A 26,043-nucleotide genomic window follows, 5' to 3' on the forward strand; every position below is an offset into this window, starting at 1 on the left:
GGTTAAGACTATAGTGTAAAGTAGACGAGACAGGATTTAATCTCATCATTTAAAAGTAAAGTTTATTGTTCATAAAACTGTATATACTCTTTCGTTGAATATTTTATATTTTGTTCCAGACAAATCATGTGTACAAATGCAGAAATAAAGGAAAATGTTCTTATGAATATGGTCTTCTCAGTTTCATGTTCTCCATTCTTGCTTCAGTCTCTTTCATTGTCCTTCCCTCATAGGCTACACAGAATCATCTGGCCACAGTTCTTCAGAGGGGCTTTCACTTGACTAGTTGAATAAGTACTTTTCATAATCTTACGTGTTCAAAAATCTTAGACCTGGGTTGTGTGCACTAAGACACACTGTAGCCAAGTGTTTCTTCTTGAACAAGTTAGAGTAGTACCGGTTTTAAAATGTGACCTAATGCACGATAGTGAAGTAGTTAGAAAAGAGTTCCTCCCCTGGACAGATGTCTCTTAATGCTACAAGGACCACACATCGTAAAGGCCTGGAGGAGAAGAGAGAAGCTGTTGTCACTTTAGTTAAGACTTGCTTTGGCCAATGCAAGCTGAGCCAGTGCTTGTCCAGATGTGGCTATGTAAAGAGTCGCAGCCGATTCAAACATCGTTCGGGCGTGAGATAGACCATGCGACCAAGATTAAACATTGCATGAGCAAATACGAGTCGAGAAAGAAAAGTGGTAGAGCGAGAAGAGGACAGGTCCCACAGGCCAGCGTGGTGAATGCAAATTAAACTTGAGATTTTGCAAGTGTGACTGAGTGAGCAGAACTGAATTGCTGCATGAATGCTGTGTGTGCTGATTCAGTTCTAAACAACCATCAGCGTCCATCCTCACCTCCTGAATCACTGCAACGGATTGTCCGGTCTTCTGAGATGGTCATTGGCTAACACCTGCACTCCAAGGTCCTGCACGACTCCAGGTCAAAGAAGCATGCAGGGTGGAAATTCTGCATCTATATATTTTGTCTGTTTATTGTCACAGTACCATATCACAGAGTCAAATTCCTGTACATGCAAATGTACTGGGAAAATAAAGCAGATTCTGACATGTTTAGCTGGTTTATCATATTCATGTCAGTTTCTATTATTTTGGACATATAATTCAAAATCCCCATTTGTGCTGTGTCCTTGGGCTTAATACGCTAAATATCTGATCCTGGCTTCAATTAGTGGACTCATTTTATGGTGTTTGCTAGAGCTGACTGTCTGCTTTTCGTTTTACAGATGAATGTTGCTGGCTAAGAAGTAATTATCTAACTTACTCTAGCGTGTAGATTCCACTCAACTCAAGGTATAGTATGCCTATTTGAATTTACTGCTCAAGCAGGCTACCAAGCTAAACCTTAGTCTGAGCTAAACAGACGGCTCTGCAGTGCATCTGTTTGAAGGCACACAAACAAGAAGGCTCAACCAATCACACAATGGGTTGCAGGCCAAATAATAGCCAGTCACAACCCTGGATTGGCCAAGGGAAGGAATTTGTTAGTTTGGCCACTTTCACTGGAATGACGGACAATCTAAGGTTTCTAGACACTCACCCGCCCCCCCATCAGCCTGAAATCGATAGTTACTGGGTATGTAATTCCAGTTCTATATCATAGAGCTAGATGTCTGTACTACTTGCCGGTCCCAACAATTCCCTTGAAAAAAAGGTAAGGCCCAGCTGTGGCTGCCACCAAGTACTAGAATGTAGTCCAATAGACTAACAACTACTGTGACCTAACTCAACTCGCTGTACCTAATCAAAGTGTTGGCTCTCCACAGCCGACTGGCCGGTTCCCTGCAGGAATCCCTCCCCGGAGGAGTCTCTGCCTTCTCTGGAGAATGGATTTAGGAGGATGCGTCTGGTGACTTAGTCAACATTCCTGTTCACGATCCTACCTCCCAGCCGTGGAGATATGTCACTCACCATGGAAGTCTACCTCAGGTTCAGATCTTCAGAGCTTTCCCCCCTCATGGGACAGTGAGACTAAGAGTCTGGCCCATTCATCATCCACAATGGATACTACAGCTGTCTCAGGTCCCTCGGGTCCCACCACCCTTTGGTCCTTGAGGGGTTTGCGAAATCACTCGAGGCGAAAGAACGGCCGGACCTCATCAGCCGTTGCACCAGTTGTCGTCATCGGCAGCTCTATGGTAAGAAACATCATGGTTCCTGGGGCAAAAACCCTGGAGCACGAGTACAGGACGTTACAAGGCAGCTTCCAACTGTTCTACGACAGCTGCTGGGTGCTGACAGCGTCATGTTGGCTCCTGAACTCTGTCCATGAATTTCAAGGCTGCATTGAGACAATGATTTATCAATGACCCAAGCCCAACTCAGATAATCCCTGCCATTGTGTAGCCAACGTGTCGTAATGCTGCAGCAGATTTACATTATCCCAGGGGTGTTGGCATTAACAATGTAAGTAATCTCATTTATGTCCCTCTAACTCCCCTGAATGCCTCTGTCGAGCCTATAACTAACTATTGTATACAGCACTCATGTGCCTATGAACCAGAGTTATACTGTTAGCACTGAGGCAGTGTGCCCTAGTAGGAAGTCCACTGTGTTTTTCTCACTCTGTACTATCAGCTCAAACATGAACAACATAGTCAAGTTTACGTCTAAGTTTCCCAGTAAAGCGATTAACAAAAATCAAGCACCCCAGAAAAGTGCTAAAAATACCCCACATTAACATATGTAGCAAGGTTCATGAAATCAATAACTTGTTAGTAACATATTACATTTATATTCTGACTCTCTAAAACACACTTAGATAATACACTGATAGAAATACATGGTTATAAAAAAAAGACAAATGCCAATGGGGGCATGTTGAAGTCTATATTCAGAGCCGCATTCTGTGAAGCTTAGAGCAGATCTCATGTTAAATACTTTTGAAATAGTATGGCTACAGGTTCACCTGCCTCACCTAAAGCCCAATCTTGTGGGAAGCTGCTATAGACCAAGTGCTAACAGTCAGTATCTGGATAATATGTATGAAATTCTTGATAATGTTTGTGATATCAACAGATAGGTATATTTTCTGGGTGACCTTAATATTGACTGGCTTTCATCAAGCTGCCCAATCAAGAGAAAGCTTCAAACTAACCAGTGCCTGCAACCTGGTTCAAGTTATCAGTCAACCTACCAGGGTATTTACAAACAGCACAGGAATGAAATCATGTATTGGTCACATCTTTACTAATGCTGCAGAAATTTGCTTTACAAATCCATTGGATGTAGTGATCACAATATAGTAGCCATATCTAGGAAAACCAAAGTACCAAAGGCTGGGCCTAATATAGTGTATATGAGGTCATACAATTAGTTTCGTGATGATGTAAGGAATATTTGCTGGTCTGTGGTGTGTAATGAGGAGCAACCAGACGCTGCACTTGACACATTTATGAAATTGACTATTCCAATCACTAATAAGCATCAACACATTAAGTAAATTACTGTAAAAACGTAAATCCCCGCAGATTGAAGAGGAATTGAAAAATAGTATGGTTGAGAGGGATGAGGCAAAATTAATGGCAAATAAGTCTGGCTGCACAACCAATATGCAAATGTACTGCAAATTGAGAAATCCTGTGACTAAACTGAACAAAGAGAAGAAACTATACTATGAAACAAAGAAATTGTATAAAGAATGATAGTAACACGTTTTCGAGCACCGTAAATTAAATTTTGGGCAAAAATTCAAACTCCGCTCCGTCATTCATTGAATCAGATGGCTCATTCATCACAAACCCAGTGATATTGCCCACTTCTTTAATTATTTTTTTCTCCCATTGGCAAGATTAGCAAATTTAGGCATGACATGCCAGCAACAAACGCCGACACTACACATCCAAGTATAACTGACCAAATTATGAAAGACAAGCATTGTAATTTTAAATTCTGAAAAGTGAGTGTAGATAACTGAGGTTAATAGTGGACGATATTGCCACTCCTATTTGCCATATCTTCAATCTAAGCCCACAAAAAAAGGTGTGCATTCTCAAGCCTGGATGGAAGCAAAAGTCAATCTGCTACCCAAAAATGGTAAATCCCTCTTTACTGGCTCAAATAGCCAACCCTTAGTAAACTTTTGGAAAAAATTGTGTTTGACCAGATACAATGCTATTTAACAGTAAACAAACTGGCAAGACTTTCAGTATGCTTATAGGGAAGGACATTCAACAAGCATGGCACTTACACAAATGACTGATGATTGGCTGAGAGAAATGTTTTGTTAGACTTTAGTGCGGCCTTTGACATTATCGATCATAGTGCCACTGTAAAAATGGATGCATTATGGCTTTACACCCACTGCTATATTGTGGATAAAAAGTTACATGTCAAATAAAATAAAATTGTATTTGTCACATGCGCCAAATACAACCGGTGTATGCCTTACAGTTCAAAGCCCTTAACCAAGAAAGCAGTTAAGAAAAATACCTAAAAAAAGTAACAAATAAAAGTAACAAATAATTGAAGAGCAGCAGGGGTGCCGGTTAGTCGAGGTAATATGTACAAGTAGGTAGAGTTCTTAAAGTGACTATGCATAGATAAGAGATTAAGAGCTGCGTAAAGGGGGAGGGGCAATGCAAATAGTCTGGGATAGCCATTTGTTTAGATGTTCAGTAGTCTTATGACTTGGGGGTAGAAGCTGTTTAGAAGCCTCTTGGACCTCGACTTGGCGCTTCGGTACCGTTTGACGTGCGGTAGCAAAGAGAACAGTCTATGACTAGGATGGCTGGAGTCTTTGACAATTTTTAGGGCCTTTCTCTGGCACTGCCTGGTATAGAGGTCCTGGCTGGTAGGAAGTTCGGCCCCGGTGATGTACTGGGCCATACGCAGTACCCTCAGCAGTGCCTTGTGGTCGGAGTCAGAGCAGTTGCCATACCAGGCAGTATGTCTAACAGGTCACAGAGGGTGTTCTTTAATGGAAGCCTCTCCAACATAATCCATGTATAATCAGGAATTCCCCAGGGCAGCTGTCTAGGTCCCTTACTTTTAAAAATCTTTACTAATGACATGCCACTGGCTTTGAGTAAAGCTACTACAGCAAGTGAAATTACTGCAACACTTAGAGCCGCAGTCAGTTTTAGAATGGGTGGCAAGAAATAAGTTGGTCCTAAATATTTCAAAAACTAAAAGCATTGTATTTGGGACAAATCATCCACTAAACCCTAAACCTCAACTAAATATTGTAATAAATAATGTTGAAATTGAGCAAGTTGAGGAGACTAAACTGCTTGGAGTAACCCTGGATTGTAAACTGTCATGTTCAAAACATGTTGATGCAACAGTAGCTAAGATGGGGAGAAGTCTGTCCATAATAAAGTGCTACTTTGCCTTAACAACCCTATGAACTGCTGTCCAGTCATGTGGTCAGGTGCCACAAATTACAATTGGCTCAGAACAGGGCAGGACGGCTGGCGCTTAAATGTACATTGAGAGCTAACATGAACACAATGCATGTTCATCTCTCAGGGCTCAAAGTAGAGGAGATAGAAAAACAAGTAGTGATGAAGTCTAAGAAGTATTGACATGCTGAATGCACCAAGCTGTCTATATAAACTACGAGCACACAGCTCGGACACACATGCATACCCCACAAGACATTCCACCAGAGGTCTCTTCACAATCCAGAACAGACTATGGGAGGTGCACAGTGACTACATGGAACTCTATTCCATATCAGGTAACTGATGCAAGCAGTAGAATCATAAAAATAAAAATAAATACACACCTATGCAACAGCGGAGACAGGCACAGATACTCACACGCATACACATGATTACACACGCACTCTACACACGTACAAATGGATTTTGTATTGTAGATATTTGGTAGAGTAGTGGCCTAAGGGCACACAATGTGTTGTGAAAAGTGTTATGAAATGTAATATTTCTAATTGTATATAACTGCCTTAATGTTGCTGGACCCCAGGAAGAGTTAATAAATAAAAATATAAATAGACTGGTGGGCAAGAGAATCATGTATTGAACTAAACATGTAGACCAGTGGTACTCAGCTTTTACACTACGAGGTCCTGAGCCTTCTGGTTTTCTGTTCTACCGGATAATTAATTTAATCTACCTGATGTCCCAGGTCTAAATCAGTTTCTGGTTAGTGGGGGGGGAGACAGTGGAACTGGCTTTGAGGTCTAGAGTTGAGAATGAGGGATGTAGACAGCCAATCAAATGTATTTATAAAGAACTTTTTACATCAGCAGAGGTCACAAAGTGCATATACAGAAACCCAGCCTAATGCCCTAAACCTACCCAGCCCTAATGCCCTAAGGCACTGGGTGCCCCTTAGTCTCATAGGCCAAGGCAATGACATCGCAGAGCCAGTGACACAACCTCTGTTTTGAGAGTGGCCGACCAAGCGCTCCAGAACCATAGCACACAAACCCCTAACCATTGCTGTGCCCTTCACATAAGGTGGGGACAGGACACAGATGGAGTTGTTCCTCTCCAGCATGAAGAGGAGGAAAAAAGGCCTATAGCTCTAAGGTCTGCAATATGTAAGAGCTCTTAATAATCACAGGCATGACCACCGGATAAGGAAACAACACCGCCCTGCTCAGATCACCATTGATGGCGAGACATTCAGGTCGCGTTGACAGAGCGTGAGGTGCTTGGGCGAACCGAAAAGGCACTCATGTACGGACTTCTTTCAAACCCGCATATCCAGAATCTGCCTCATCTTTGGAGGGGGGAAATAGGTAAGAGTAAAGCCCGTTGTTTCTCTGCTCTGGGGGAACTACTGTTAGCGCTTCCTTCACCAGAAGCTCTGCAATTTCCTTGTTCAGAGCTGTAACCTTCTCGGGTGACGCCATCAGCATTTACACGACTCCTGTAAAGGGTGGAGGGGCAGCGAACTTGAATGGCGTAACCCCACTGGATCAACGGCGGCAGGATCATCTAGAGATTTATCTTGCCATGCAAGTCTTCAGAATAATCCCCAGTCTCGCTGAAGAAAATAGGAAGACTGTAGGGGAGCGCTCCTATATACAGGGAGAGCTGTACTCCAATTGGCTGGAGCACATGCATAATTATTTTGTCAGGCTATTGGCTGCCTAGGCAGTGGGGTAAACCACTAGGAGCAAAGCCCACTATAGGGCGGAGCGCCACAATATAGAACCAAACCCAAGTTGGCAAGACTTAAAAGTGAGCAACTTGAGAAATTGACAGTGAAAACTTGACCATGACAAGTGACTATTGCTGGTGGACAATTTAATGATTTAAAATGTATTTGTTACACATTTCTTTGATTACAATTCTATATTTATTGTTTAAGAATTATTTTTTTTATCTGTGGCTCTGATGTTCTGCTCACTCAAAGTCACACTTGCAAGCTCTCAAGTTTAATTTGTGCTCTGAGCTGGCCTGTGGACTCGTGGGACCCGTCCTTTGCTTGTTCGACCACATTTCTTCTGTTTGCACACGCAATGAGGTTTCATCTGGCACCCCTTCAACTTTTTAACCGGATTTGACGCCATAGCGATGCTTTCCATTGCCTGTCCAGCGTAGCTACGCATTATTACATATAAGAAAACTTAAAACGTCCCAAATGACATTTGGATTTACTCTGCTGATAGTCTGTGGTGTTGATTCCTATTGGTTTGAAATTTGAGACAAAATATTAAAGTATTATTTATTGGACTTTGAGATCTGCCGTTGAGATTATTATAACGTTTTAACCGCTTAGATGTTAAGTCCTCTATTTAAGGGAATTGAAGCGGTTCAGGACCAGTTCTGACTGACATTTGTGTACAATGCGCTCTGTGAATGTTACAGGGTTCAGTGCCTGCGCCCCCCACCTGTCTGCTCTCCCCTCCATCTGAGCGACAGAGCCCCCAGCCTGAGAGATGGCATATAAAAGGGGAAAGTCTAGAGATTTCAGCAATCGTACTTTCATCTCGCTGTGATATTCTCAGCCGGATTTAGAACTCAACATGAAAAAAATACTAAATAATTTTGTAGAATTGAAGCACGACCACATTCTCTTGGTCAATGAGGGACGTAATCACTGCAGACATATGAATGGTGTCTTTGCATCACTCAGAGGGGCTTGTCAGAAAATGCCCTCATCAGTTATATGAAAATTTGTACTGTCACTAAATATGATCATATTTATTTTACAGTTATAAAGGTGAAATCTTAAAGTAAGTTGTTTGTAACTTGTTTGTTACTATATTTTAAAAACATTTCAGTCATTGCAAGCCCTATTCCCCCACTTTTGTTGAATAGAAAAAAATGTGTTTTATATTTTCTGAATATTTGTATAGACTTGAGCACACCTTAGGAATTTCCAACTACTTTTCCCAGAAAGGTGAGTTAGACTTATGTAGATATATGCAGCATTACTAGTTATTGTTCATGGCCATCTCATGAAAATAAATTACATTTGGGTATTTCTATTATGGAGGAAATCTACATTTTGCCATAACATTCCTTAAAAAGTTATTTTTAAAGGAGTGGGGCAGTCCCACTCCTTGCATAATTGTTTTGATTCATTAAAGAGATAGTAAAGTGTTGGAAAAACAGGGGAGATCGGGGAGTCAAACGGCAGTGGGTCAGATTCGAACCCATGCTGACTCTGGCATACATGTGGGTCAGCGGCTGGAACACACAGGCCACAACATCGAGATTTCTATAACCTGGCACATGAGCACAACCATGTAAACACGAGCAAGACTTTGGTTAGTATGCATTGCATGCATGTTCTTCAGTCTTGTGCACGTGCCTTAGGGGGATGAGCAAAAATAATCTTGATTGCCACACAGAGGCCTGCATTTTGAAGTTGGTTTAATAATAATTTCCTGTGGATATTTTGTCTCAAATTTCAACCCGAATAATAACCAACCCCACGGACAATCGGCAGAGTAAGTTCAAACATAATTTTATTAAAACATTCTTGACAGACAAGGGACATTTAGGTTTAATTCTATGTAATAAGGCGTGGCTATGCTGGACAGGCAATGGAAAGCGTTGCCACATGCCACATTGAGACTAAGCCAGTTCAAGACAGTCTGGCTCAGAAGACTACTCACTAGTCAACAACAGCAAAAGCTGCTGTTTGGAAATGGAGCCAAAACAGAAAGTCATTAACATTTGTATTAATACATTTATAGCTGTGAATACAAACAAACACTAGGTTTGGTATCCCTGGTAGAAAACGGTTAAATAAACACCCCAGTAGCCTAGACCAGAGCCGTATCCATATTAATAGCTCTGGCCTACACTTACTGTTAATTGCTCGAAATTACTTATGAGTGAATCAATCCACACAGCTGCTGAATTAATAAATTAACTTTTGAGATTGCAATGGGAGCAGTCAACAGTAACACAATCAAACAAATACTGTAGGATGTAGGGACCAACATTATTTCATGCATCCTTTAAATTCTTGCCTTTGCGTGTCATGTCTGTAGTTCACATTGGGAAGGTACTGGCGAAGTTCTAGAGGAAATGCTTCAGGCACATCATACTCCTGATAGCACACATTTGCAGCCCTCTCTGTAAGACAAGAGTATAATTACACAAAAAAAAGGAAAAGGAATATTTAGATAGTCAGTGGTCACAGCATTCGCAACATTGCAGACAGACAATAATTATGTAAAATAAAATCTAGAAATATTTAATCTAATTATAGCTAGCCCCATTTCTCCTATGGGTGAGCAGAGATGTGTACCATTTGAGCAGTTGTTCACATATTGACCCACTGCTAGCGGGTTTTTTGTATTGGCTGTCAACCAAGTGATGTCACTCAAACTGAAAGGACCAAGCCTGTCTCTTCCACTGCACGACCTGGAAAACATCAATACTTTTAAATATGAATGCTGTCCATCTACATGTGAAAAATTGTCGTAGGACAATCACAAAGCCCTAGGACATTTTACAGTAACACTTTACTTGACACCAAGCATCATAACACGGTCATAACCATGTCATACCAATTGACATAACATGGTCATAACCCATGTTATATATGTTGTGACATATATTGCGTTATTTTATGGCTGGTTATGACACCCACATAAGAGTGTCAAAACCCACAAAACCTACCACACAAGGCAAAACATTCCATTACACCATATCCTACATAACAACAGTATGTTTGTTATAGATTTTTTAAATAAATTGACCATATTAAACTATCATTGTAATTGCGGACACATTGATGTCAGACATGCACCTACCCTAATGCTCTGTTGACGACTGGGATGAATGCAGGAGCAGATTTCAGGTGCAGGAAAAGATGCCCTTATATCAGTCAAATAGAGGTTATGTATGCTTCTTGACAGTGTCATAAAGTGTATTTTCTTAGTCCAAGTAAAGTGACACAGGATGGTCATAACACTTCTTGACAGTGTCATAAAGTTATAATAACAAAAAAATGCTATATGTTGAAAAAAACAAACTTTCAAATGAAAGGAAACTTCTTGGCAGTGAAAAAAATGTGGGTTTTGACATTTATGGAGGTGTCATAACCAGCCATAAAATAACGTAATATGTGTTATGACAGTGTTATGATCATATGACAGGTTATGACAAGTTATGTCACCTGTTATGATATTATGCAATAGTTACAACCGTGTCATGACACTGGGTGTCAAGTAAAATTGTTACCCATTTTTCTATGCCACATTTCTCACCTGTACACTATTTTAGAGATGCCTTTGTCATTGCCGTCAATCAAAACATGATCTATGCATCTGAATACAAAAGGGTTCCGAATGGACTGGAAGAGAATGGGCTCATATGCCTGATAGATGGTACCTGCATAGATAACACAGAAATTAGTCACTCATTCACACAATGGTAAATCACAACACTTGTCCAAGTGATATGCATTTCCTTAATTACTTTCAAAATAGCTATGCATAGCTATGCTATGTATAGGAGTACTTTTTAATCCATGTTCTTGCTTATACTAAAGAGATACGAGTATAAATACGTATCCCTCTTCTTAGGTTGGCGTTATGATAAATTATGGTTTGTACGGTTGTGGTTATCAGTAAAGCTCCATCTAGTCGTGTTGGGGATAACAGTTGTGGACAATAGCATTTTAGCTCAGCCTAACCCAGTTTTTTTTTCACTCCAGATACAAACTTATACATACGAACAACTTACAGACACACACAAACAATGACTACATCTCATCTGCCCAGACCCATATGCTCACACCCCCATCCATGCCCAGACCCGCATGCTCACAGCCCCATCCCTAATGCCTGCATTATTGTTTGCCACTTGGTCTTAAATTGTGCCAATTTGTTTTTCCTCATTCGCCCATGCTATTTCAATAAATCATTTGATTTTTCCATTGTGTTAATGATGGCGGATTGATTGATTTCCAAGTTTTTAGTATGTGTTTTTTCAGGATGAGTGATAAGAGAATCGTCCAGCTCATTGGGACATATGCCTCGTCTTGAAATATGACACAGATTAAAAGGAAGTTTACATTGTAATACTTCTGACAGACAATTTTCTAGCTCCGCCCACAACTTCTGGACTTTTTAGGATTCCGAGAAAGCATGGTTTATTGAGTCATTATTCATTTTACACTTATTAAGACATAACTCTGCAGTTGTGCTGTAGAATTTATGAATTTTGTTTCTTGTATAATAAATTTGTTTATACCAGATTAAGCGTACATTTTAGTTAACTATAATGTAATTATTTATGCTCCAACTTTCCCTCCGTCTTGGTTCAAAAATATTGTCAGTTGGATATACTCTCTGCAAGGTTTTGTATATCTGATGAATGTCCTTTTCTTGGCTCAAAAAAGATTCCCTCAAGGTTGCTCTGATGTCCAAAAGATTTCAAATTTAATTGTGTAATGTAACTTAAGTTGCATGTATTTGATCTGGTCTGATTAAACCAAGATTGAACTCTTTGGCCTGAATGCCAAGCGTCACACTTACGAGCCCCTAGCGAAAAATGCAGTTTCAAAAAATATGGATAAGAATAAGAGATAAAAGTAACAAGTAATTAAAGAGCAGCAGTAAAAAATAACAATATATAGAGGGGGTGCCGGTACAGTGTCAATGTGCGGGGACACCGGTTAGTTGAGGTAGTATGTACATGTAGGTAGAGTTAATTAAAGTGACAATGCATAGATGACAACAGAGTGTGGCAGTGGTGTGGAGAGGGGGTGGGCAATGCGAAGAGTCTGGGTAGCCATTTGACTAGATGTTCAGGAGTCTTATGGCTTGGGGTAGAAGCTGTTTAGAAGCCTCTTTGACCTAGACTTGGCGCTCCGGTACCGCTTGCCGAGTGGTAGCAGAGAGAACAGTCTATGACTGGGTGGCTGGAGTCTTTGACAATTGTTAGGGCCTTCCTCTGACACTGCCTGGTATAGAGGTCCTGGATAGCAGGAAGCTTGGCCCCAGTGATGTACTGAGCTGTTCGCACTACTCTCTGTAGGGCCTTGCGGTTGGAGGCTGAGCAGTTGCCATATCAGGCAGTGATGCAACCAGTCAAGATACTTTCGATGGTGCCGCTGTAGAACCTTTTGAAGATCTGAGGACCCATTTTAAGTCACATCTGGAGGAAACCTGGCACCATCCCTACAGTGAAGCATGATGGTGGCAGCATCATCATGCTGTATGGAAGTTTTTCAGCAGCAGGGACTGGGAGACTAGTCAGGATTGAGGCAAATATGAACGGAGCAAAGTACAGAGAGATCCTTGATAACTTGCTCCAGAGCGCTCAGGACCTCAGACTGGGGCGAAGGTTCACCTTCCAAAAGGACAACAATCCTAAGCACATGGCCAAGACAACACAGGAGTGGCTTCGGGACAGGTCTTTGAATGTCCTTGAGTGGCCCAGCCAGAGCCCGGACTTGAACCTGATCGGACATCTCTGGAGAGACCTGAAAATAGCTGTGCAAACAATAGCTGTGCACACTCCATCCAGCCTCACAGAGCTTGAGGGGGTCTGCAGAGAAGAATGGAAGAAACTCCTCAAATATAGGTGTGCCAAGCTTATAGCATAATACCCAAGAAGACTCAAAAATGTAATTTAAAAACAATCTATTTTAAAATAAGGCTGTAACAAAATGTGTAAAAAGTCAAGGGGTCTGAATACTTTCCGAAGGCATATTATAGAGCATTGGTTTGTATTACCTAATAAATGCAATTAAAGTATAGTTGCTGGTGGGGGATTTACATAGTGTGGGTCTTCCGAGAGAAGTATCTGATCCCAGTCACCCCATCACAATCCCCCGGATATAGCCCCTCTCTATTTTCACAAATAACCACCAACAACAACGACTGCCGGGATTTGGAGTTGAGACTTGATTTCTTTCTCCTCCAAGTGACTATCTGATCGCAAGGGTATTTAGCGTTCTTCTGCTTCCAGCCGATCCGACGGCATCGCACCAGATGCGCCGGTGATAAATCCACGCCTAGCTCCTCCGATATCAGCTTGATCACGTAGCTGGAAAGGTCCCCTTTTTCCTCATCTTCCAGTAGGGACGATATTCTCATTATTTTATCTCTGTTTTGTAGCTAATTCAGATAAACTTTTAAAGTTTGCAACATGTTTCCAGAAGGCAAATTTTGTCTTGTTCATCCACGAGCCAGCCCTGTATATGACACAATACTTTACTTTCCTTTTGAGGAAATCTACTTTAACAGATTGTAACAGTTTGTTGTGGTAGGCATAGAGAGCATTTTAGCTATGTTTTCCTGGATATCCTTCAGCTGTTCATTGCTCTCATTTGCATTGCCAAGTTGTTCTTTGTCTTTTCCTTTAAGGGAAGCCATTGCTTGTTAGGTTCGAGTCTGTCGCTTTACTCAGATTGGTTTGCAGTTGTGCATAACTGACAGCTCACTTTCTCCTGGTTGCTTGGGGATATATTGATCTATTGACTTGTAATGCTTAATTTAAACTGTTGTCTGGCTTCTGCATATAATCCCAGTTTCTACATACATTTTCCTAACCTGTTACGGTAAATTCTCATAACCTGCTACGTAAATGTCACTTCTGTCCGTAGCTGGGTTGGCTTAGCTAAAATACTACAATTGTCAACAAACCATCAGTCCTCACAAACCATCAGTATCACCCCACTGGAATTCAATACGACCGCAGGCTGTCGACAATGCAGCTTTTAAAGGCAATATTCCCGTATTCGCAGATCACATTCATGATAACAGTGGATTTCGGATAACGGAAGCCATGCATTTTCAATGAAAGACAAGCAAGGTGGTGGGGGACCGTTAGGCGAGGCAAGCATCAGTGAGGGAGCATGAACAGGGCGGGACCTAAATTGGGGAAAGCTGAACTTGATCCAAATGGTATTCCAATACATTTTTGAAAGTTGAAGCTCATTTACTGCATTTCTATTATCATCTTGGCTTCTGTAGCTTCATTCACCTCAGTTGATCTACGAACTAGAGGTCGACTGATTAATCAGAATGGCCGATTAATTAGGGCCGATTTCAAGTTTTCATAACAATCGGTAATCGGCATTTTTGGACACCGATTATGGCAGATTACATTGCAGTCCACGAGGAGGCTGCATGGCAGGCTGACTACCTGTTACGCGAGTGCATTAAACGTATCTTATAAAAAACAAGCAATGTTAACACTAGTTAACTACACATTGTTGATGATATTACTAGTTTATCTAGCGTGTCCTGCGTTGCATATAATTGATGCGGTGCCTGTTAATTTATCATCAAATAACAGCCTACTTCACCAAACGGGTCATGATCTAACAAGGACATTCGCAAAAAAAGCACTGATGTTGCACCAATGTGTACATAACCATCAATGCCCTTCTTAAAATCAATACAAAAGTATATTTTTAAACCTGCATATTTAGTTAATATTGCCTGCTAACATGAATTTATTTTATTAACTAGGGAAATTGTGTCACTACTCTTGCGTTCTGTGCAAGCACAGTCAGGGTATATGCAGCAGTTTGGGCTACCTGGCTCGTTGCGGACTGTGTGAAGACCATTTCTTCCTAACAATTTGCCAGAATTGTACATAATTATGACATAACATTGAAGGTTGTGTTCCGAACTGTTCCGTATTTCACTGAAAGAATAAATGTTTTGTTTTCAAAATTATAGTTTCGGTATTTGACCATATTAATGACCGAAGGCTCATATTTCTGTGTATTATATTATAATTAAGTCTATGATTTGATATTTGACAGAGCAGTCTGACTGAGCGGTGGTAGGCAGCAGCAGGCTCATAAGCATTCATTCAAACAGCACTTTCCTGCATTTGCCAGCAGCTCTTCGCTGTGCTTCAAGCATTGCGCTGTTTATGACTTCAAGCCCATCAACTCCCGAAATTAGGCTGGCAATACTATAGTGCCTATAAGAACATCCAATAGTCAAAGCTATATGAAATAGAGAAATAGTCCTATAATAACTACAACCTAAAATTTCTTACCTGGGAATATTGAAGACTCATGTTAAAAGGAACCACCAGCTTTCATATGTTCTCATGTTCTGAGCAAGGAACTTTTACTTTCTTCTCCAACACTTTGTTTTTGCATTATTTAAACCAAATTGAACATGTTTCATTATTTATTTGAGACTAAATTAATTTTATTGATGTATTATATTAAGTTAAAAAGAAGTGTTCATTCAGTATTGTTGTAAAAAAGAAAAAAAAGAAATGACCGGTTAATCGTTATCGGCTTTTTTTGGTCCTACAATAATAGGTATCGGCGTTGAAAAATCATAAATCGGTCGACCTCTACTACGAACACTTAGCCTGCTAGCTATAGAGGAGAGTGGGGTAAGTTGAGCCAAAGGGGTAAGTTAACTCACTCTTGTTTCTAGGAAACCATAAACAAAATATATCATTTGACAAAATATTGAGGAAGAGGTCATTTCATGGAGTCTGTGGAGGAAGAAACCACATGGAAAAAATGTAAATAAAAAAAAGTGGTAAGGAAGTTCATATCCCAGCGATAAAAAGTACAAAGTGTTTGTTAGGAATTAAGCCTGTGTTAAAAGATGCTTAAAATACAAAAAAAAGCGATTGTGATTGTGTTCGAGTAATAAAGCTAGACATGGTTTTAAAAAGGTAGTGGTAATATTTCATTCAGTACAGAAATTTGTAGGTGGGTTAACTGAGCCTGTCCGGTGGTTCAATTTACCCCATACCCGGGTAAATTGCACCAAGAGACTACATTTTTTTGGGACAATCTGTTTTCAAAACTGTCATGTTAATATGAATTCTGATTATTTCCAAGGATGCACAACATCTTGAAATATATGTAGATATATTTGTTGGAAAGAATGCTATACATCTCCCTTGATGGAGTGATGCTGAATATAAAAAAAAAAGTATGCTCAACTTACCCCACTCTCCCCTACAATTTGCCTCTATGTTGCTCATACAATATCAGACTGACAGACTGAGTATGCTTCTAGGTTCACACATACTCAGATCATGTATTTGAAACCCATCTCAATAATAGTAACATCATAATGTTACACCACTGAAGGGGGGGGGGATAGGAGAAAAACACATATCGTATGTGGGCTCAATTGGAAATTACCTTTAAAATGGTGCATTGTCGACAAGCGCGATCAGATTGAATCCCGGCCATAGTCATCATCAGTGGTGAGAATTACCTGAGTACATGGCCACTGTTGTTCCTTTATGCACAAAGCCCCTGGTAACAAAGACTCCTGTTCCAGCAAACGGCAAGGAACTAGGCTTTCGCTCAATACAGAACCCAACCGTGAGTAACATCGTCTCGATGGGCCTATGCTCTCCTTTTGGTTCTCCTGTGTCATATTATAACAATTAGTCATGCATTTTAGGAAAACATGTTCCATATGGTTGGCCCCAGCCAGATATTTGAAAGACAGGTATAGAAAGGAAGACATGCACAATTAATAGGGCTGAGAAGGGAACAGTACAGATTGCTATTTTTTGCATGTATAGATAGGATGTGTGCTCTTGAGTTGGCTCATCATTATCTTGAATAACAAATAGTTTACATTTTTTTTATCTGAACATGGTATAGTTACACATATAACATCAATAGACTGAGTGTACAAACCATTAGGAACACCTGCTCTTTCCATGATAGACTGACCAGGTGAAAGCTATGATCCCTTATTGATGTCACTTGTTAAATCCACTCCAATCAGTGTAGACAAAGAGAAGGTGATAGATTGAGACATTGTGTATATGTGCCAATCACAGGGTTAATGGGCAAGACAAAAGTTAAGTGACTTTGAAAGGGGTAGGTTCCAGGCGAACCGGTGGCCCTTGTAGAGTCCATGCCTCGACGAATTGAGGCTGTTCTGAAGGTGTTCCTAATGTTTGGTATACTCAGTGTATAAGTGTTATTATTATCATCATCATCATCAGACCTGAGTCAAACACTTAAAATACATTCAAAGTGACATTTTGGCTTTACCCAGGACTTCTTTATGACTCCCTAATGATTAATCCCTAGGTTCTTAAAAGCAAAAAAATGTCATATGAAGCTCTTGATATGTAATATAACTAGTATTTTGATTTCAATAAAGAATTACATTAATTTTTGAAAACTGTATAAACATGAATATTGAAAATACTGTATACCATTTTTGGTTTGGCAAATGTTTCTACATATTATTGAACATAGTTTACTCCATGGGCATATCAAAGTTCCAGAGTGGGATGTCTGCTACTTTTAGAGTTATTATCCGATTTGTAAACCTTAACAGATTGACTGTGAAAATGGATTCAAAAGGGATTGGTTACATTGCCTACTACACCAATTTCTCTGTATAAAATGGGCCATAACTTTCAAACTAGCAAGAGATGCCACTCTGGAACTAATATGCCCGTTGAGTATATTATGTTCTACAATATATACAAAAGAAAATGCAAAATCTAAATTTGTATATTTCCAATATTCATGTTTATATTTTTCTATATTTCAGAAGAAAAAAAAATTGAACAAAATACTACAGAACAAGCTGTAAAGCTTCAAATGACACCAATGTTTGCTTTGTAGCACCGACCAATGAACCATTATGTTGTCTTAAAGGAGAAGGCCAAAATGTCATAAATATGCAAACTTTGATAAATTATTTCTCAATAATGCTTTTACATATAGTGCATTAGGAAGTATTCAGACCCCTTGATTTTTTACACATTTATTATGTTACAGTCTTATTCTAAAATGTATTAAATAGTTTTTTCCCCCTCAATCTACACACAATACCCCATAATGACAAAGCAAAAAACAGGTTTAGACATTTTTGCTAATGTATTAAAAATAGAAAACTGAAATATCAAATTTACATAAGTATTTAGACCCTTTTTATCAGTACATGGTTGAAGCACCTTTGACATCTTGGGTATGACTCTACAAGCTTGGCACACCTGTATTTGTGGAGTTTCTCCCATTCTTCTCTGCAGATCCTCTCAAGCTCTGCCAGGTTGGATGGGGAGCGTCGCTGCACAGATATTTTCAGGTTTCCCCAGAGATGTTCGATCAGGTTCTATTCTGGCTGGGCCACTCAAGGACATTCAGAGACTTGACCCGAAGCCACTACTGTGTTGTCTTGGCTGTGTGCTTAGGGTTGTTGTCCTGTTGGAAGGTGAACATTTGCCTCAGTCTCAGGTCCTGAGCGCTCTGGAGCAGGTTTTCATCAAGGATCTCTCTGTACTTCACTCCGTTCATCTTTCCCTCGATCCTGATTAGTCTCCGCCACTGAAAAACATCCCTACAGCATGACACTGTCACCACCATGCTTCACCGTAGGGATGGTGCCAGGTTTCCTCCAGACGTGACACTTGGCATTCAGGTCAAAGAGTTCCATCTTGGTTTTATCAGACCAGAGAATTTTGTTTCCTTTAGGTGCATTTTGGCAAACTCCAAGCTGGCTGTCATGTGCCTTTTACTGAGGAGTGGCTTCCGTCTGGCCACTTTACCATAAGGGCCTGATTGGTGGAGTGCTGCAGAGATGGTTGTCCTCTACCTAGAGCTGGCCACCCAGCCAAACTGAGCAATTGGGGGAGAAGGGCCTTGGTCAGGGTGGTCACTCTGACAGAGCTCCAGAATTCCGTTTTTTTTTTATATATAAGTGTACAAAAAAATTCTAAAAACCTGTTTTTGCTTTGTCATTATGTGGTATTGTGTGTAGGTTGATGAGGGGAAAAATGATTGAATCCATTTTAGAATAAGGCTGTAATGTAACAAAATATGGAAAAAGTCAAGGGGTCTGAATATTGTCAGAATGCACTGTATGTCAACAATCCTTCCTCCAAAGGACCATTCTACGGATTACATTTCATGAAAATCCCTCAAATCATGGTCAATATTTGTCTAAGTTTAGTGAGGAATCACTCCAAATAGTTGAGCTGTGCTTGATTTAGTTTCCTCTGTATACTGGAACAGTTTAGATCAAGCACACGTCAGTAAGTATTTAAAAGTATATGATATTGTATACATTTGAACTAGGTCTGATTCTTATCTCTGGTAAATAGAACACTAACACGATTATTTCAACTCATCGACAACTTATCAAGCCTCTAAGTCATTGAATAAGCTGCGTTAGTGCTGGGCTGAAACAAAAGCCTGCACACCCTGTGCCTAGGAGCCGGTTTTAACGAATGCTGTGCTTCTATGTCTTTCCCACCCATGATTCCATTCCCTAACAAAAGGCAGAAACAAAAACACAACCTATGTCTGGTCCCTCAGAGGTCTTTGGGCTGAGGTAGCGGGTTTGAGTCGAGGCGGGAAGCAGACGTAACACCTCTCTCTGGTGTGCAACGTCATTTCTGAGCAGTGCCCTAAAAAGGCGTAGTAGTGTTTCTGACACCACCTCATCCGAGACCAGCCTGTCTTTTGAGCGCTCTGTGACCTGGCGAATAGTTCTGTGGGAAAAAAAGGACAGAATAGGCAATTGCAAATCAGCTCTTCACTTACTTTGAGGCTAAAGAAAACATGCTGCCACTAAATGTCTGGATGCTACAGAGGTGCTTGCCTGCTTGAGGACAAGCAGGCAAGCACCTCTTATCAAGGGGATAGCCAACATAAATCAGCAGATTATGCAAACTAAAGACAATGAAACTAGAAAAGTACATTTCATAAAGAAAATATATGCTTGTTAGCTTGTCTTAAAGTGTCTATTGTTGTGAAATAAGTAGTGACTGCAGTAGTGGTAGTGACTGATTATAGTTGGAAAAAGTAGGTAGATGGAAAGATTGATTGATTGGATAGGATAGCCTGAATGTGTTGGTTTGGTGTCTAGCTTGAACGGTCAAGAGTTATTGTCCGTGGGTTATTTTATGCATATTTTTAGAGTTAATAAAGGTTTTAAAAGAGCAGAAAGTTAGGATAGCTTAAACATTTGAAAGTTGGTCTTATACATAGAGAATGATAGAGGACCCTAGATGGATAAAACTTGTTTTTGCAGGGACATTTTGAAGCAGTTAACTAGGTGGGACTTCCTATGGATTGAGGAAGGATCACGATTCCATCCAAGTCATCAGAAGGGATCAACCAATGAATTACACTCTTGAGCAAACATTCTATAGCTGGAGGTGGCAGTAATTTGCCAACCTTGGCTTTCTACCTGTCGAAACAACACACTCCAGATGGCAGTATGTATACCAACTCATATTAGTAGAGAAGAAAATTGTCTACTTCAAAATGGTGATGGCCTCAATGGCATTGCCCATAGAGTCACAGATGTCATAATGGCACAGAAGAGTCCTCTATTATATCTCTATGGTCTTGTAGCTTAAAAATACAATATGTAACTTTTTGGGCGACCTGACAAAATTCACAAAGAACTATAGATCTGTTATTGTAATTGAACGCAAGTCTAAGAAGTTTTGAGTTTTTTGGTTTTGTACACCAGCTTCAAAACAGCTGAACATACAATATTTTTGGTTATTGAAAATATATTTCACAGCGGTTTAGATGGTATAATGGGTGGGTCATAAGTTTACAAACACTCAATTAGTATTTGGTAGCATTGCCTTTAAATTGTTTAACTTGGGTCAAACGTTTCGGGTAGCCTTCCACACCCACAATACGTTGGGTGAATTTTGGCCCATTCCTCTTGACAGAGCTGCTGTAACTGAGTGACGTTTATAGGCCTCCTTGCTCGCACATGCTTTTTCAGTTCTGCCCACATATTTTCTATGGGACTGAGGTCAGGGCGTTGTGATGACCACTCCAATACCTTGACATTGTTATCCTTAAGCAATTTTTCCACAACTTTAGAAGTATGCTTGGAGTCATTGTCCATTTGGAAGACCTATTTGTGACAAAGCTTTAAACTTCCTGACTGATGTCTTGAGACGTTGCTTCAATATATACACAATTTTCCTATCTCTTGATCTCATCTATTTTGTGAAGTGCACCAGTCCCTCCTGCAGCCAAGCATCCCCACATGATGCTTCCACCCCCGTGCTTCACGGTTGGGATGATGTTCTTCGGCTTGCAAGCCTCCCCCTTTTTCCTCCAAACATAATGGTCATTATGGCCAAACAGTTCTATTTTTGTTGCATCAGACCAGAGGACATTTCTTCAAAGATCTTTGTCCCCATGTGCAGTTGCAAACCGTAGTCAGGCTTTTTTTTATGGCGGTTTTGGAGCAGTGACTTCTCTCTTGCTAAGTGGCCTTTCAGATTATGTCAATATAGGGCTTGTTATACTGTGGATATAGATACTTCTGTACCCGTTTCCTCCAGCATCTTCACAAGGTTCTTTGCTGTTGTTCTGGGATTGATTTGCACTTTTCGTACCACAATATGTTTATCTCTAGGAGACAGAATGTGTCTCCTTCCTGAGTGGTATAATGGTTGCGTGGTCCCATAGTGTTTATACTTGCATACTATTGTTTGTACAGATGAACATGATGCCTTCAGGCGTTTGGAAATTGCTCCCAAGGATGAACCAGACTTGTGGAGGTCTACAATTTTTTCTGAGGTCTTGGCTGATTTCTTTTGATTTTCCCATGATGTCAAGCAAAGAGGCATGGAGTTTAGGCCTTGAAATACATCCACAAGTACACCTCCAATTGACTCAAATTATGTCAATTAGCCTATCAGAAGCTTCAAAAGCCATGATGGAATTTCTGGAATTTTCCAAGCTGTTTAAAGGAACAGTCAACTTAGTGCGTGTAAACTTCTGACCCACTGGAATTGTGATACAGTGAATTAATCTGTCTGTAAACAATTGTTGGAAAAATGACTTATCATGCATGAAGATGCCCTAAATGACTTGCCAAAACTATAGTTTGTTAACAATGCATTTTTGGAGTGGTTTCAAAATTAATTTTAATGACTCCAACCTAAGTGTATGTAAACTTCCGACTTCAACTGTACTTGCTTATTTTGTCACAATCTAAAATTAGGCAAAATATTCAAATTTTAGCAACCAGGAAATGGCATAGTGATTTCTGCATATAGAACCTTTAATTGGCCAAGGAGCAGGACCATTTTGAATACCTTCCTCTGTAGAACTATGGTTCTCATTCAAATCCATGTTAAGTTATACACATTCAAAATTGGTTCGAGTTCAAAAACAATACATAATAGTCAAAAAGCTATTAAGTATGGTCAGTCTTAACATTTCAATGTTGGTTTGGAGTTGATAGCTTAAACGGTGAAAGATATATATATAAAGATATATATATATATACGTTTTGTTTTTCTGGCCCTTTTAATTTCAATTAAAATGCATTGGGAGTTCTTAAATATTTTTACAGTTCAAAAAGTATGTATGCTATCATTAAGATTTTCTCAATCAATCAATCTAAATTGGGTCGGTCTGCCCATTTAGAAGTTCGTTTCTTGTTAATAGCTTAAATCGTTCAAGCACCAGAGCGAGGGGAATAAATGGAATATTACGAGTATTTCAGAAATCTAGAGTGGTCTTGCCTTTAGCAAGTACTTTAATTACATGAATTAAATTGCTGTAGTTAACTAAATTGTTACCATTATATTAACATAGGCCAACACAATTGCACTGAATTGTGCACCTTTCTCGATCCATTTCTTCATACATAAAACCCTTGACATCAGAGGCTTCAGAATTACCTCTCATTTTTACGAAGATTCAATGCAATCCACGGAACGAATCTGTGTCTGTAGGACTTCCAATTGTCTATAATTCTTTTCATTACAATTCTGAACATAATCTGGACATGGAGGCTGACATGTTGGGTTCTCTACCGTAAATCAAGGAGCTGGTGGAAAAAACCGCTACCGCCATCTGCTGAAAGAAGGGAGAAACAGGCCTACTTAAACAGTAAAATAAAAATAACACATCGTGCCAATAGTTTATAGACCTACACGAAGAAGTTGAATTTACTCTAGCTTAGTTTAAAAAATATGTTAATTTGTAGCCCAAAAACATTGAAAAACACATAGCGTTTTGAAATAATAATAAGAACAGCAATGATAACAATTCAACTTTCTAAATAAGAAAGGGGAGGAGGGAGAGGGGTGATCATAAAGACAAATTAACATTGACAAGTTTACAACAGGATTTCAAAATAAGAGTTTATAAAAAGAGGCCTTTCTTCCAGTGGAGTTGTTTTTATACAGGAGGCTTCCTCAGAGCAGACAGGAGAACCACAAACCTCTCTGGATACAGGAAACAGTAAAGGGAGAGAAAGAGAGAGAAGGGGAGAAAGAAGAGACTGCATTGTCTTTATAGCCCATTAGACAATGAATACCAGTAGCCATGACTGTATGTAACAATAGCATATACACTGTATACGTACATTTATGAAGACCCTCACTGCCAAATTGTTATGCAATCTTTTCTAACTGTCCAATATTAACCTTGGACTTGTTCAAATCGTGCGCAAAGTGGAAACATCTGCCGGTCAACCCGTGAACAAGTTATGCTGCGTTAAAACGAGTGACGCAAAAACAGTCATACCAGTAGGCATGGCAGGGCAAGAAAGAGGGTGACGGCGGAGTTTGTAGCGTTATGAAGGAGGCCAACATGGTGGCTTGAACTGACGCTTTTTTTTTACCGAGCTCCGCACTAAACTTCGGAAAGATTGTGGCAAAAAAACAAGTTTACAGTCATTACTATTTTTAGTTGTTCAAGATATAACAACTTTCCAACTTTCCTGTTTGCATGTGGTGAAAGGATGTGAAAATGAGAGTGGCAAAAGTTTTTAAAAAGCGTGGAAAATAATAACAATGTCTCCTATAGATGTCTCACTGATCTGGAACAATATATATATTTATGTATACAGTAACTAAGATGCTGTTTTAAAGGGCATACAGGTCTGCTCTGACTTTACAAGGTAATTGTTCCATTTAGTTATTAATACTTATTTCCAAGTGAAAAGGTCTTAGGAACGTGTATATGTAAAACATTTCTTATTCATTTTTTATGATCAGTTTTCATATGCACTTAAAATAGTAGGTAACCCTTATTTAAATGATTACTTTGTCTTTCATTTCTCAGAATAGTTCCTGATTACACTAAAGAGGGTTTTTAGTCTCTCTTACTACAAAGAAACCTTGGTCTTGAACATAATTTTCAGTTGAGTTGAATTTCAAAAGCCGGATAACATCTAGCTCAGAGTTTATGGAATAAGCTATTTTCACTTTAAGTTGACTTAAATGGTGCAGATCTCGGTTCCTTATCGCTTACGTTCACTGCTCCTACGTTTTTGACTCATCCTACTACAGTTTATACCTTTATATAATCTTTGTTGTTTTGTCTTGGTCTATAGTTTCTATTAATGCTAGGGGGTTACGAAACAATGTGAAGCGCAAGACCTTGTTTTTATTTGCTAAACAATTTCAAACAAGATTTTTGCTTTTTTCAAGAGTCTGACTCAATTTCGGCTGATGCCAACTTCTGGAGGTCACAGTGAGGCAACGATATTTGGCTTTCCCATGGATCTGAACGCTCCGCTGGTGTCACTACAATGAAAAAAACCTTTGGTGGTAATATTCTACTCACGGAATGTGACCCCTTTGGTCACTTTATTTGTCTTATGATCAGTTACAATGACATTACACTCATTACTGTATACTTCTATGTGTACAACACCAAACATGAGACTGATGAGTTGCTTGAATCTATAGAGAAACGTACTTCATTGGTTATCTAAATTTCCAAATTTGTTATTATTGATAGGAGGGGACTTTAACATTACTATAGATAATTCAACTGATAGATGGCCCCCAGGGAGGCCAATCAGAATTGGGGTTTAATACTTTTTATGGAAAAGTTTGATCTTACTGATATATGGAGGGAGAGGTTTCCGGCTGACAGATCATTCACTTGGAGTAACAAAACAGGTTCCAGACAATCCAGAATAGATGTTTGGCTTATATCCAAATGTATTGATAGTGAGTGTGTTACTATTGATATTTGTACTACTCCCCTCACAGACCATAGGGCCATTTACATTAATATCAAAATATTTACCCCTGATACTAACCTTGGTAGAGCATCCTACTGGAAGCTTATTATTAAATAATGATATAGTTAAGTTTGAGGTTAAAGATCTGCTTTCACACTTTTGGGAAAGGGCTTGTGAAGAAAAATCTTATTGCAAGAACTGGGAGCTCTTTAAATTTGAGGTGTCCAAATACCTTAGAAAATATGGTAGTAATCTTCCTAAAACCAGAAGAGCTGAGGAGGAAAAGGTGATCATTAAGATAACTTCCCTTTCTCAGAGGTCCCCAGCCGGCCTCTCGGGGGAGGAGAAAATGGAACTGATTGAGTTACAAAATAAACTGGATAATATGTATAGATTCAAAGCAGAAGGAGCCTTTATTAGATCTAGGAAAAATGAATTGAGGAGGGAGAACATAATTCATCCTTTTTCTTTGGCCTTGAGAAATTTCACTCTACAAATAACACTATCCATAAGTTAAACATTGATGGTGTTATTACAGATAAGCAGAAATTAATCGCTAAATACTGAAGCAATTTTTACAGAAAATTGTATAGCTCTACCTACTATCAGGAATCCACAGATTTGTTTTTTGACTCACTGAATAATGTTCATTCTATCAGTGATCTAGAATCTAAACAGTTTGATGAACCCATCAAATTTGAAG

At 39.6% G+C, this 26,043-nt stretch overlaps 1 protein-coding gene across 2 annotated transcripts; it reads right to left on the reverse strand.

Moving 5' to 3' along the window:
- Positions 1 to 44: 44 nt before the first annotated feature.
- setd9 (SET domain containing 9) lies at positions 45 to 23,281 on the reverse strand. Of its 2 annotated transcripts, XM_064941980.1 has the most exons (7): positions 23,041 to 23,281; positions 19,670 to 19,863; positions 16,614 to 16,769; positions 10,659 to 10,782; positions 9,695 to 9,810; positions 9,414 to 9,519; positions 45 to 502 (listed from the first exon to the last, which is right to left on the reverse strand). In XM_064941980.1, the coding sequence occupies exons 1-7, from the start codon at positions 23,136 to 23,138 to the stop codon at positions 415 to 417; spliced, it is 882 nt and encodes a 293-aa protein (XP_064798052.1). In that variant the 5' UTR covers positions 23,139 to 23,281; the 3' UTR covers positions 45 to 414. The 2 variants fall into 2 exon arrangements, with proteins under 2 accessions (XP_064798052.1, XP_064798053.1); XM_064941981.1 differs by lacking the exon at positions 16,614 to 16,769.
- Positions 23,282 to 26,043: the final 2,762 nt, after the last annotated feature.

Source organism: Oncorhynchus masou, chromosome 28, assembly GCF_036934945.1.
Source record: "Oncorhynchus masou masou isolate Uvic2021 chromosome 28, UVic_Omas_1.1, whole genome shotgun sequence".
NCBI classification, from domain to species: domain Eukaryota; kingdom Metazoa; phylum Chordata; class Actinopteri; order Salmoniformes; family Salmonidae; genus Oncorhynchus; species Oncorhynchus masou.

Excerpts from the sequence above, each read along its gene's own strand:
- setd9 (XM_064941980.1), bottom strand. The coding sequence starts at position 23,138 with ATGTTCAGAATTGTAATGAAAAGAATTATAGACAATTGGAAGTCCTAC. Across the intron at positions 10,783-16,613 it reads AACAGTGGCCATGTACTCAG|GTACCATCTATCAGGCATAT; the intron begins GTAATTCTCACC and ends TTATCTATGCAG. Across the intron at positions 503-9,413 it reads TACAGACATGACACGCAAAG|GCCTTTACGATGTGTGGTCC; the intron begins GCAAGAATTTAA and ends CTTCTCCTCCAG.